General features: G+C 43.4%; 1 protein-coding gene across 2 annotated transcripts in view; it reads right to left on the bottom strand.

Annotated features, from left to right (window-relative positions):
* Positions 1-14,828, bottom strand: part of dop1b (DOP1 leucine zipper like protein B) — a 137,525-nt gene that overhangs the window by 57,830 nt on the left and 64,867 nt on the right. For both annotated transcript variants that reach the window (XM_078560234.1, XM_078560235.1), the window contains exons 12-14: positions 10,201-10,309; positions 1,904-2,128; positions 110-758 (exon numbers count right to left, since the gene is read on the bottom strand). In XM_078560234.1, coding sequence (XP_078416360.1) covers positions 110-758; positions 1,904-2,128; positions 10,201-10,309 — 983 coding nt within the window. The remainder of the gene's footprint in view (positions 1-109; positions 759-1,903; positions 2,129-10,200; positions 10,310-14,828) is intronic.

Below are 14,828 nucleotides of genomic sequence, written 5' to 3'. Positions count from 1 at the left end.
ATGCCTTGAGATGTGCTGTGATTAGAAGGGCGGGCGGCGGGGAGGGGGGGCATGGGAAAGAGGGGTAGAAAATGGAGAAGTTTCTTCAAAAAGAATCACACTAGCTTACCAACATCCTGGAATGCAGACAAGTAAAATGTTTCAATCTCTTTGAAAGACAGATACATGGGAAAACTGCTACATTCCAGCAGAAGCTGGCAGGTGGCGGCGAACGCCAGCCTGCAATCCTCGGTCACCTCGTCCACTTCTTGCAGCATGTGATCGACGTCCCACTCCTCTTCGCCCTTCACGCGCTTCTCGCCATCAAACTGCATGAAGAAACCTCGCTGCCGCTTCTTCTGTTTCGACGTGGGCGTGCGGACCGTAAAGAAATCAGACAGCATTTGTTTGAACTGCGGCACGGTGATCTGCTTTTTGTCCCACGCCTTCTTTCCCCCCTTGGTGCCCATCTTCTCATCCTCCCCCGCAACACCCTGGGCCTGGCAGCTCGTCCCGAAGATGTACTTTAACGCAAAATGCGCCAGGAGCTGCTGTGTGTTCTGCACGGACACTTGAATGCTGCCACTGCTCTTCCACACGCCAGTGTGGTCGGAAGATATTCGTCGGCTGCTCTGGTCCTGGGGCCTCTCTGACAACACGGCACTCAATCCAATTCCACTGTCTTCAGATCGCAGTGAAGGGAAGATTGAATCTGCTCCCTCTTCCGGGCTGTGCTCTGCATCAGATACTGTTTCGCTGGTTTCCTCCCGTGATTGGCTCTGAAAATTCGCCATTAATAAGCATTGGTTGTCAGTATTAAACAAAGGTATACACGCTCAGATTTTGTATTTTGGCAAAGCATTCACTTATACAGAGCCTTTAATACACCGTGAAGTTAAAAGTTGGCAGAACAGATTGATCAAGCCTAGCATGCATCATAGAAAAGGAACTCAGGGTGGGGAAGGATCCCGATTAGAAAACAAACATGAGAATCATCCAGAAGACACTTTTGTCTAAATTCGTAATTGAACGTGAAGTTAGCACTGGTTATCAGTACTGAACAAACACAAGAAATTTGCCGAATGAGTTCTGTAGAACAATAGGTTTTGCACTCAGGGTGGGGGGATTACACAGCATATTTAGATCCACTTTTCCCTACATTGCACCAGTGACTACACCTCATTGGCTCTGAGTGCTTCTTAACATCCCAGGGTCATTCAGGTTCTCTCTCTCTCTCTTTCTTCACATTGCACACTTACACGTTGACTTGGTGGAAGATATGATTCATTTCCAAGGCTTGGTGTCGGGACAGGCTGTGTAATAACATGAAAGATTTTGAGCAGTGCCAGAAAGGTAGAACTGTGAAAGCATACACACGAATGTGACTCCATTACTGTGGATGATGTGATCAAGTGGAAGCATGTAGGTAAGGAGGAAGAAGGATAGATTCTGGGGGAACTGTGGAAGTGACATTGTTGAAGAAGGAACTTCTAGAATTCTTGAATACAAAGGCCAGGGGTTATTCACTTTAAAATCTTATCAAGGGAGAGGTGAGGTATTAAGGTAAACTTATTTATGTTGAGAGTTGTTGAAATGTGACTCTCTTTCCCCGTGGAGACCATATTTAAGGGAGAAGTCACTGCATCTTTTAAAGAGCGGATAAACATTTGAAATATAGGGGCTGAAATTGGATTATAGGCAGAGAGCAAGAGAACAATTTTCGTCATGAGTCTTTGGACACCAATCAAACGAAGGAACCTAAACGGATACTTGTTTTTTTCCCTCCTGTCCGTAACAAGGGCACTGACACCAAATGCAGTGCAGCCCTTTTCACACCCTGGCTGAGATCGGCTAACTTGCAGAGACCCGAGATGGAACTGTGGGCTTGGCTAGTGTGACCATCACTTCAACATCACAACCTTACCTCAGCTGGTCTTCGGCCATCTAGCTCAGCTTCTTGTGCGCTCCTCCGTGCCTCTGTGTCCATGAATGCTGCAGGCAACTGAATTTTGCCAAGTGTCTTATAGCACATCTTCAGGCTCTTTGTGAGCTCTTGCAGACTCAGGCTTTCCATGTGCTCCATCAAAGCTTGAACAATATGACACAGCATTTGTGGAAGATACTGGGTCTGAATTTCAGAATACAGCTCCTGAAGACAAATGGTGAATATTTAAAATTAATCCATTGAAGACGATAATATATATATAAAACATTTTCGCCAACAGCTACATTGTGGGTTACATCCAACACAAATTGTGCACTGGAAATTCAGCAGAAATGCTCCTTTATCTCCAAAAATAATTCACACAAAACTCCTGACTATTTACCTGCACTCCTCTCCCTGATTCAACATTGGTCTGCTTTTCTCACCCATTGTCTCCACCTATCCACCCTGTTACCCAAGGCACACATTAAAAAAAGCATTATATAAGAGTGCACATATCAAAAATGATAAATCAACCGTGAGCTAAAGTAGCATCTCAAAATAGCCCTTCTGACAACAGCTTCCACTGACCACCAAACCCCCGCCCCACCCACCACCCCCATCTACATTTTCTCTCCTAATGAGCTATCATTCTCCATTGTGGGAGCTTTCGAATTAAATAGAAACAGTGAGATAACAAGCCGGTCATACCTTCTGAAGACAGGTCCATGGAGTAAAACATTGCAATTAAACAGAAAGAAAGAATTATATACATAAAATGGATTTATTGGCTGCATTTACGTAAATATAATCGATTTGCCTACAGTTCCTGCTAGAAAATTCCTCCAAATTTATTCTCATAGGAGGGAGACATTAAATAGGGGAAGCACAAACAGAGATCTTACTTTACCTGGTTTAGGGATTGAATAACTAAAAACAGATGCTGCATAAAATGGAATTTGTTGAGTAGAAGCAGCTAAGTGCAAAGAGTGAACATTTGGCAGTGTTGCCATTATCATTGTTTTAGCATCATGGACCAATAATTTTTGGGTTGCTATCTTGAGACGACAATTACCCAGCAAAGTGAACCAATGGCAAACAAAGAAAATAACACTACGTTAATCCTTTAAGGGTTACAGTAGCATCTTAGCACCATCACAACGAAGATACAATGAAGTCAAACCCAAAAATAAAGGAAATGTCTGCACATATTTTTGCAAATTACATTTTTGTTTTGCAAGTTGACTGGCCCGAGACCAGCAGACACTGAAATCTGGAGATCCAGGCCAAAAAAAGTTCCAATAAAACACAACTATGTAAAGGCACCATTGAGAGAGACACACTTCATTCATATTAACTTTATGTATTACAAAGCACTTTTTTGATGGGCATTGGTTAAGGCCCTGTGGAGATGGCAAAACGAAAATCACATACAATGCACACAAGCAGTTTTAAAGAGAATTGCCCTGCATCCTTTATTCACCAGCAGATAATTTTCACTCTAATCGTTCTCCTTAATTGCGCTTGATATCAATTAAATGATCTTCTACTTCTTTGAGGTTTGGATTTTTTTTTCCCTTCAGTTTCAAAAATACTCCCTCCCTCCCACTACATTACTTCTCAACTGACATTGGCCAATAGTAACTCCAGCGAAGGCACCAACAAAGCATTCAGAAGGAATCATCATCGACTGTTTGTTCAGTAGGTTGAAGGATACATTGGAGGGGGTAGGAAAACATGAAAAAAAATGACAAAATGGTCCCTTTCTGTGGTAATCTGATGTGTAATATACCTTTAAGGAGAATGTATAATGGAAGATCACATGACCTCAGTATTTAATAGCAGAGTATGGTGAGCTACCTTAGTAGTCAGCAGGATAGTCTTGAGTTAGAGTCTGTAATGTAGAGACAGTGTTTGAGTTGTAAGCACATAAGTGTAGCTGCTGAGTTCCTTTGTGGATAAATAGAATGTGTTCTATGTAAGAACCATCTGGTGATCTACTCTACGATACCAACTTGGCCATCTCGAAACAAGTGTGCAACCCGGATCCATTAGTCCAACTAAACAAGTGACCAGGATCCAACAAACTGGCGACAAGGAAAAAGCAAGAAAAAGCAAGGAAGGGTGGGAAGAAAAGCAAGAAAAAGTGAGGAAGGAAATCAAGTGAACCAAAATCGGGCTGTACCTCGCACAGTAACTGTGAGTAGAATTTCCGGCCTAATCACCGAAGCAGTCCCCTAGAAGTACGCCACAGTTTGGAAGAGTTGATCCTTCGACCCAAGCGTAGATGATTGGTCTTGTTATGTTGAACACCTTGCTTTCTTTATCCAAGCTAACGACATTGTGGAGGAGAAGAGGCGAGCAATCCTCTCATCCACATGTGGGAGTAAGACCTATGGATTGATTCAAAGTTTGATGGCACCCCATGCCCCAGATTCGAAAAGTTTTGATGACTTAGTGAGTCATTACCAGCTCAAGCCCTCGGTAATGATGCAACAATTCAAATTTAACTCAAGAAATAGAGCCCCAGGGAAGACAGTTACTTGTTATGTGCCAAGTCTGAAACAGTTAACAGAATATTGCGAGTTTGGTACATCTAGAAATGATATGCTTAGAGATCATTTGGTGTGCAGTATAAATGAAGATATGATTCAGAAGAGATGACTGTCTGAAACAAATTTGAATTTTCAGAAGGTGCTAGAAATAGCACTGGCCATGGAAAGCGCGGAGAGGGGCTCTAATGCCACACACAGAGCGCAAAGTGGCACCATCCTCCACATTGAGCGGGGAGACCCAGCCAAAAAGGGCACGAAAATGTAAAGCTCTGATGAGAAGTGGGAAGCAGCCACTGCTTGCAGACAAATAAAAAATGACTTAGCAGCGAAAACATGGAATAATGGTAAGAGGTAGAAGCAGAAACCTTGTAATGAATAGAAGTTTAAAAAAATCGAATGTTTTTACCGACATCGAAACGGACACCTTGTGAGACATTGCAAGGATAGAATCACAGACTTTCAATCAAAAGAGAAAACCCCATGAGATCCATAATGTAGAAGAGCCTGAAGTAACGGATTCAGATAGTTACTCGTTGAATAATTTAAAAGTAGGAAGAACAGAACCAATCTATGTAACAGTGAGGGTGAATGATAGGTCTATCAGAATAGAGGTGGACACAGGAGCTTCCACTACAGTAAGGGGTGAGCATACCTTTAAATGCATGAATTATGGGGAATGTAAATTAAATTTGGAAGAAACGGATGCTGAACTGAAAACTTACAGGAGAAGACATCAAAATCAAAGGTATAATCAGGATTACTGTACAGTACAGAAGTCAATCAGTAAAATTACCCTTGATGGTGGTAGCAAGTGAGGGGCCAAGCCTCCTTGGGCGAAACTGGCTGAAAGAAATTAAGTTGGATTGGCTCTCAGTGGAAGATCTCAGCCCAGTGAGCTACCTGAGCTACTACAAAAATACACCTCAGTTTTCCCAGGATGAACTTGGGAAGATCCAGGGGGCTAAAAGCAAAAATTTGTGTGGATTCAGACCCTACTCAGGGACTTAAGAAGGCAAGACCAGTTACCTTATGCAATGCATGAAAAGGTAGACACCGAATTAGAATGATTAAAGAAACTGGGAGTTATTCAACCTGTGCATTTCTCAGAATGGGCAGCACCAATGGTCCCTGTACCTCAGCAACCAAAGCGTTTGAATTTGTGGAGACTATAAATTGACTGTTAATAAAGTGGCTAAGTTGGACAGACACCCTATACCAAAAACTGAAGGCCTGTGTGCTAAGCTGGCCTACACGAAGCTTGATATGAGTCCTGCTTATCAACAATTGGAGTTAGAGAAGGCCTCCTTGAAACTTGTCACAATTAATACACACAAAGGGTTGCGCCAATATACCCGTTTGCCTTTTGGTGTATCCTCAGCTTGCGCCATATTCCAGAGGGCAATGGAAAGTTTACTGCAGGGATTGCCCCACGTTATAATTTATTTAGATGACATTCTGGTGACAGGGCTCACTGAAAAAAAGCATTTGGCAAATTTGGAAGAAGTTTTGAAACGTTTTTCACAGGTGGGAGATGCATCTAAAAAAAGAAAAGTGCAGGTTCCAAGCGAAATAATTTATTTGGGTCACAGGGTAGATTCACTGGGCCTCCACCCGGTTGAGGAAAAAATGAGAGCCATTAGGGAGCCACCAGCATCAAAGAACGCCTCCAAGCTCAAAGCATTCTTGGGGATGATCAATTACTAGGGATGCTCCTTGCCTAATTTGTCGATAGAGCTGGTACCCCTGTATTACCTACTCAAGAAAAAACAATGTTGGTCTTGGCAAATACCACAGAAAGAAGCTTTCACAAAAGGTGAGACAACTGTTGCACTCATCCATCCTATTAGTACATTTTGGCCAAAGAAAAGAGTTAGTTTTGGCATGTGACGCATCACCCTATAGAGTGGGAGCAGTGCTCTCCCATCAAATGGACGATGGCTCAGAAAGGCTGATTGGATATGTATCAAGAACACTCAACACAGTGGAAAGGGAATACTCAGGTATAGAAAAAGGAGGCCGGTAAATCATCTTTGGTGTTAAGAAATTTCACCAGGTCATCATTTTACTATCGTTTCGGACCTTTGCTAGGATTATTCAGCGAGGACAAGGCTACACCACCCATAGCCTCAGCAAGAATACAGAGATGGCCATTGATCCTGGCAGCCTATGAGTATACTTTCATTCACAGGCCTGGAAATCAGATTGCAAACTCTAATGTAATTAGTTGTTTGCCTTTGAAAGAAAATGATGAGGATGTTCCAGTTCCTCAAGGACTCATTTTATTATTGAACTTATTACATTCATCATCGGTGTGTGCTAGATAGATCAGAGATTGGACAAGTCAAGACCCAGTCTTATCCAAAGTACGAGAACAAGTTCTTCATGGTTGGTCATAAGAATCTGTATCTGACGAAATGAAACCTCAATTTCACAGAAGATATGAGCTTGAGTGATTGTTTCTCCAAAATGACGAAAACCATTGTTAACTGAACTACATAGATCACACTCAGGCATTTCCCGAAAGGCCATAGCACCTATGGTGGCCTGGAATGGATGGAGGAATAGAGAGCTTAGTGAGGAGTTGCATGCAGTGTCAGCAAGTGCAAAAGTTACCTTCAACAGCTCCGTTACACCCGTGAGAGTGGCCAGCAAGGCCATGGGTGCGGTTACATATTGACTATGTGGGACCTTATATGGGAACAATGTTTCTCCTTATTGTTGATGCTCACTCAAAATGGATGGACATGTATGAGGCGAAGTCACCAACATCTTCTGTTGGGGGGTGGGGGAGGGGGGTGCGGAGTGGGAAGGGGTCAGGGAACTCAGAAAAGTGGACATGACCAGCATAGTCGTGACAGACAGTTTACCAAAGGAGAGGCGGTATATGTGAAAAATTTTGGAGAAGGACCCAAGTGGTCATCAGATGAAATAAGTGCAGTGACTGGACCTCTTACCATATGAAAGTGGAAGACCAAGTCATACAAGACATATAGATCATATGAGGAGAGAAACAAAGTATCAGGAAATGATTCCCCCCGGTGTTCATGACTGCATCAACGTCTCCTGTTAAAAGAACACAGCTGAGTACAGATGTGTCTGAAGGATCGGCTGTACCTACAAAGAGTTGAGGAAACAGGTTTGCAGATGCCCACCAAAGAATCTGATGTTCGGACAACACCAGAAAAAGAGATTCCTGGCAAAGCATCTGAAGCTGTAGAGCTGAGACGTTCTACACGCATAAGGAAACCCGCAGAAAGACTGAATTTGTAATTACTTACATGTAAATAAGTTGATATTTTGAGAATAATTGTAATTGTAACTGTAAGAAGTATTTCTGAGTAAAGGGGGAGAGATGTAGTAATCTGATGTGTGATATACCTTTAAAGAAGAATATATAATGAAAGATCACATGATCTCAGTATCCAATAGCTGAGTAGCGTGGGCTACCTCAGATGTCACTGGGGTAGTGAGTAGTCTAGAGTTAGAGTCTGTACTGAAGAGGCAGGGTTTGAGTTGTAAGCACACAAGTGTAGCTGCTGAGTTCCTTTGTAAATAAATAGAATGTGTTCTACATAAGAACCGTCTGCTGATCTACCCTGTCTATGACACCAACTTGGCCATCCCAGAACAAGAAGGCAACCCAGATCCATTAGTCCAACTAAACTAGTGACCAGGATCCAACACTTTCATTCCTAAATCCTTGTGTCCATGCTACTGTGGTGCTTGGGCCAGTGATATTGTTGTATTGTCACTTCCCAGCCACTGAATGATGTTATGCAAAATAAAAACTACTACTGGTCCCACCCAGTGTCTGGAATCAGGTACTACAACAATATAATGACAGGCTTGGTAACAGGGATAAGGTACCCGACACATCCCTACTGAATTCACTGAACCACGATTGACACAACCACCCTTTGGGGATATTGCATCTTTCTACAGAAGCATTTCATGTCAGGCTTATTGGAATATTAATAGGATCTGCCCCCCAAAAATGAACACTAGGTCAGTTATCACTAGCTGTGAACAATGCATACCTCATTTGCTCAGTGCACTATAATGAGAAACACAGCAGCCAAAAAATATGCAACATTTCCAATTAAATTTCACTTGGCTCTGAGATGCTTTAAGCCTCTAGCAGATTAACAGAATATACAATGGTGGTAAAATCAGACCTGCCCAGTTAGGGCCCACAGGTTAATGGTTTTTAATAGAAGCAGTTGTCTCTTTGACTTGCACTCGCTGCTCACTAGAGAGATCAGGAGTGAGTACCTTGCTGTTCAGTTAAGGCAGGGTGATGGTTGGTGGCTGCTAACCAGACGATGGTAATATAATATTAGTGACGTGTTTACTAATCGCCTAAATGGGAAAATGCTCATTAACAAGAAGTTTACTCAAATACATTAGAGCAGCAGCTTGTGTCAAAATAGAACTGAAAAATACAACAGATATCACAACAGGCAGTATAGTATTATACCACACAACAACTGGGGGAGATGGTGGTGTAACAGTTACATCACTGGATTTATAATCCAGAGACCCAGCTAATGCTCTGGGGACATGGGTTCAAACCTCAGCACGGCAGCTGGTGGAATTTAAATTCAATTAATTAATAAAATCTGGAATTGAAAGCTAGTCTCAGTAATGATGATCATGAAACTATCTGGTTCACTAATGCCCTTGAGGGAAGGGTAGCTGTTGTCCTTATCTGGTCTGACCTACATGTGACTCTAGGTCAACAACAATGCAATTGACTCCAGAACGGCCTTGACAAGGATGTTTTCTCTTGTGGGTGAGTCCTGGACAAGGGGGCACTGATGTGATATTAGGGGATGCCCTTTTAGGGCAGAGATGAGGAGAAATATTTTCTCTGAGGGTTGGACTTTGGAATTCTCTGCCTCAGGTGGTGGTGGAGACAGGGTCATTGAATATTCTTTAAGGCAGAGGTAGATAGATTCTTGTTAGGCAAGGGAATCAAAGGTTATCGGGGTTAGACAGGAATGAGGAAATCGGAACACGATGATCAGCCATGATCTTATTGAATGGCGGAGCAGGCTCGAGGGGCTGAATGGTCTACTCCTGTTCCTATTTCTTATGTTCTTATGTAATTCTGCAATCAAGCTGCAGTGCTGTGCTGGATGGACCGTGAGCATCACCATCAACTGCTCATATGATCTTTGAACATCTAAGAGACAGGAGATTATCTCAGCTTTTTTGATTGGGCAACCAGTGGACATTTGGATATTTATGGGTCTGTTAAAAAAAAAAAGGGGGGTTACAAATGGGAAGCATTTTCAAAAATGTTATAAAAAAACTAAAGCGATAATCAAGGACTTTGTGCAGAATTCACTATTGCATCAGCTGTTTGATCACTGCTGTCCTGGCCAATACTTAACCATTCAACCAACATCACAAACAGATTATCTGGTCATTCTCTTCTTGGAGCTTGCTCTGCGCAAATTACCTGCCACATTCCCTACAATATAACACTTTAAAAGTACTTCATTGAGTGTAAAGTACTTTGGGACATCCAGACATCATAAAAGATGCAATGTAAATGCAAGCTATTCTTTTAATAATCAAAAAAGTCCAAAAATACAAACTACAGAAACTATCACAAGTAATGATTATGTCATGATACAAGAAAATAAACTAAAGAGAGAAATTGAATTATCCACATAACAGAGAGCCATTCGAGTCTTTTCACACTGAGAAACCATTGGGTAAATAATGCAGACTTACCAATGGAATGACTTCTAAGAGAAACACGAGCAGACAACAGAGTTCTTGGACAGTTGGAGGAGCACATGGACCTTCCTCGAGCATGTGACTTCCTGGTTGAGCTCTGTTCCTGTAAATCACAGAGCATCATCCTTGATTCCTCACAATTTCAAAAGTGGCACACCATTTCATAAACGGAAGCTTCAAACAGTTATTTAGAACATTCTCCGCCACAGTCACACAAGTTACAAAATGGCAAGAGAATAAACATGAACTTCAACCATTGGGGAAACGATGACTAAATGTCAGCTGTTAAAAAGGTTTTTTTAAAATTCATTTACGGGATGTGGGCTTCACTGGCTGGGCCAGCATTTATTGCCCATCTCTAATTGCCCTTGAGAAGGTGGTGGTGAGCTTCCTTCTTGAACCGCTGCAGTCCATGTGGTGTAGGTACACCCACAGGTGGGTGTAGCGAGTCCGTCCCAGGATTTTAACCCAGTGACAGTGAAGGAACGGCGATATATTTCCAAATCAGGATGGTGACTGTCTTGGTGGGGAACTTCCAAGGTGGTGGTGTTCCAATCTATCTGCTGCCTTTGTCCTTCTAGGTGGTAGTGGTCCTGGGTTTGGAAGGTGCTGTTTAAGGAGCCTTGCTGATTTCCTGCAGTGCATCTTGTAGATGGTACACACTGCTGCTACTGTGCGTCAGTGGAGGAGAGAGTGAATGTTTGTGGATGTGGTGCCATCAAGCGGACTGCTTTGTCCTGGAAGGTGTTAAGCTTCTTGAGTGTTGTTGGAGCTGCACTCATCCAGGCAAGTGGGGAGCATTCCATCATACTCCTGACTTGTGCCCTGTAGATGGTGGACAGGCTTTGGGAAGTCAGGGGGTGAGTTACTCTTCACAGGACTCCTAGCCTCTGATCTGATCTTGTAGCCATGGTATTTATATGGCTAGTCCAGTTCAGTTTCTGGTCAATGGTAAGCCCCAGGATGTTGATAATGGAGGTGGTTCAGCGATGGTAATGCCATTGAATGTCAAGGGGCGATGGTTAGATTCTCTCTTGTTGGAGATAGTAATTGCCTGGCACTTGTGTGGCATGAATGTTACTTGCCACTTGTCAGCCCAAGCCTTGATATTGTCCAGGTCTTGCTGCATTTGGACATGGACTGTTTCAATATCTGAGTCGTCGCGAATGGTGCTGAACATTATGCAATCATCAGCGAACATCCCCACTTCTGGCCTTATGATAGAAGGAAGGTTATTGATGAAGCAGCTGAAGATAGCCGGGCAGAGGACACTATCCTGAGGAGCTCCTGCAGTGATGTCCTGGAGCTGAGAGGACTGGCCTCCAACAACCACAACAATCTTCCTTTGCGCTAAGTATGACTCCAACCAGCAGATTTTTCCCCCTTATTCCCACTGACTCCAGTTTTGCTAGAGTTCCTTGTTATGACACAAATGATGTGTGCCAGGTGGATCAAATACATGAGGGAAACTTGATCAAGCAGTCACAACCGTTTTGCAATTTGTATTTATTTCGAGATGCATGCCCCAAATTAAGTAGTAATAAGTCCACCCAGGCTTCAGAGATTTTTTTTAGAAAACCAAATTAAACATTTATTAACAAAAGAAAAGATTTCAAGCATATACATAGGTCTATAAATTACCGCTATAATAACTCCTAAACCCCTAATTAATCTGGCTTCCAGTTACATTACTGTTAAGGCAATGGTTAACAAAAACAGATCCAGGCAAGTCACCACAATACCTTGGATGGTAGAATTCAAAATGGCTTTTCCCAGCTTCAGTTTTTGTAGGCCGCAGACTTAATGCACAGATACTGGAGGCTTTTCACACTTCTGTTCGATCTTAAAATGCCTTCTCGAAAACAACCCCAATCTCCTTTTCACATGTTTCTCCCTTTTAATGCAAATTCCATTGTTCCAACTGTCTTCGAAACTTTAACACTCTCATAATATAAATCTTTTCATGATGTTAACCTTCGGGGAAAATAAACACACTGCCTGGCCTAGCTTCTCTGGCTAGGTGCAACATCCTACCATCTCTCTGAAATTAAAATTACCCTGATTTATCTAAAAAATTCAAATTCTCCTCACCTCATATTCCAAGACTTCAGCCATGTTTACGTATTTAGCATTTCAAAACTCGCTTCTTTTAATGAGTCAGAGCCACCAGACCAGCTGTCTCCATTTCAGTTCAATCCCCCACACACAAAAACTATCCAAGCCCCACTATTAACCTACTTTTACAATAAATCACAATAACATTATGACAATTATTACACTTGCGTGACACTGCTTACTGCCACACTCAATAAATTGCGGACTTGATGTCAAGGGCAGTCACTCTCACCTCCCCTCTGGAGTTGAGCTCTTTTGTCCGTGTTTGAACCAAGGCTGCAATGAGATCAGGAGCTGAATGGCCCTGGCGGAACCCAAACTGAGCATCCGTGAGAAGGTTATTGCTGAGCAAGTGCTGCTTGATAGCACTGTTGACAACCCCTTCCATCACTAATGGTCGACAGTGGACTGATGGGGTGGTAATTGGCCGGGTTGGATTTGTCCTTTTTGTGTACAGGGCATACCTGGGCAATTTTCCACATTGCCGGGTAGATGCCAGTGTTGCAGCTGTACTGGAACAGCTTGGCTAGGGGCGCGGCAAGTTCTGGAGCATAAGTCTTCAGTACTATTGCTGGAATATTGTTAGGGCCCATAGACTTTGTAGTATCCAGTGCCTTCAGCCATTTCTTGATATGTGAAGTGAATTGAATCGGCTGAAGACTGGCATCTGTGATGCTGGGGACCCCAGGAGGAGGCCAAGATGGATCATCCACTCGGCGTTTCTGGCTGAAGCAAATGCTTCAGCCTTATCTTTTGCGCTGATGTGCCGGGCTCCCCATCATTGAGGATGAGGATACCTGTGGAGTCTCCTCCTCCAGCAAGTTGTTTAATTGTCCACCACCATTCATGGCTGGCTGTGGCAGGGCTGAGGAGCTTAGATCTGATCCGTTGGTTGTGGGATCGCTTAGCTCTGTCTATCACTTGTTGCTTATGCTGTTTGGCATGCAAGTAGTCCTGTGTTGTAGCTTCACCAGGCTGATGCCTCATTGTTAGGCATGCCTGGTGCTGCTCGTGGAATGTCCTCCTGGCCCCTTCATTGAACCAGGGTTGATCCCCTGGCTTGGTGGGAATGGCAGAGTAGGGGAGGTTACATGAGGTTACTGATCGTGGTTGAGTAAAATTCTGCTGCTGATGGCCCACAGCGCCTCAACTGGGTGCCTAGTCTTGAGTTGCTAGATCTGTTCGAAATCTATCCCATTTAGCACGGTGGTGGTGCCACACATGATGGAGGGTATTTTCAATGTGAAGACGGGACTTCATTTCCACAAGGCCTGTGCGATGGTCAGTCCTGCCGATATTGTCATGGGCAGACGCATCTGTGACAAGCAGGCTGGTGGGGATGAAGAGAAATGTTTTTCCCTCTTGTTGGTTCCCTCACCGCCTGCCACAGATCCAGTCTAATAGCTATGCCCTTTAGGACTTGGCCAGTAGTGGTTCTACAGGGCCCCCCTTGGTGATGGACGTTGAAAGCCCCCATCCACAGTACATTATGTGCCCTTACCGTCCTCAGTGCTTTCTCCAATTCGTGTTCAACATGGAGGGGCACCGATTCATCAGCTGTGGTGGTGGGGGGGTGGAGGGACACACCGTATGTGCTAATCAGCAGGAGGTTTCCTTGACCATGTTTGACCTGATGCCACGAGACTTCATGGGGTCTGGAGACAATATTGAGGGTTGTAATATTTAGGGCAACTCCCTCCTGACTGTATACCACTGTGCCGCCACCTGTCCTGTTGGTGGGACAGGACATACCCAGGGATAGTGATGGTGGTAAAAGCAAAATACTGCAAATGCAAAACCAGAAAATGCCAGAAAATCCCAGCAGGTCGAACAGCATCTGTGGAGGAAAAAAAAGAGAGTTAGCGTTTTGAGTCTGTATGACTCTTCTTCAGAGCGTTCTGAAGAAGAGTCATATGGACTCAAAATGTTAACTCTTTTTTCTCCACAGATGGTGGTGGTGGTGTCTGGGACATTGTCTGCAAGAAATGATTCCGTGAGTATGACTATGTCAGGCTATTGCTCGACTAGCCTGTTAACCAGCTCTCCCAATTTTGGCACAAGCCCCCAGACGTTAGTAAGGACGACTTTGCAGGGTCAACAGGGCTGAGTTTGCCACTGTCATTTCCCGTGCCTTGGATGATGCCGGGTGGTCCATTCAATTTCCTTCCTTTGAGGTGTTAAAATACTTCACAAACGCGTGTCTCTTTTCCATGCTGCAACTAAAGTTTTCAAGGAACCATATGCCCACAAGTGAAACACAGAAAATAAAAGATAGTTGAGGAAAAAGAATAGCATGAGGCCTGTAGGCAATACACAAACAGCGCAGATCCAAAGTTTTCAATGTCTCTATAAGCAGAAGGATTACTTTGCCTGCAACATTTCAACACATCCACTCAACAACGGACATGACTTGGAAATGTTCTCAAAGTATTGTAAACGACATGGTTATGGACAAACTGCTGAAAAGCTAAATTAGGTCGGATAGTTTTTTGTCGGTTGGCAGAGAT

The sequence above is a fragment of the Cetorhinus maximus genome, chromosome 16 (genome assembly GCF_964194155.1).
Source record: "Cetorhinus maximus chromosome 16, sCetMax3.hap1.1, whole genome shotgun sequence".
NCBI classification, from domain to species: Eukaryota; Metazoa; Chordata; class Chondrichthyes; order Lamniformes; family Cetorhinidae; genus Cetorhinus; species Cetorhinus maximus.
Note: the sequence above shows the minus strand (reverse complement) of the source record. Positions and strands in the feature narration are given on the sequence as shown.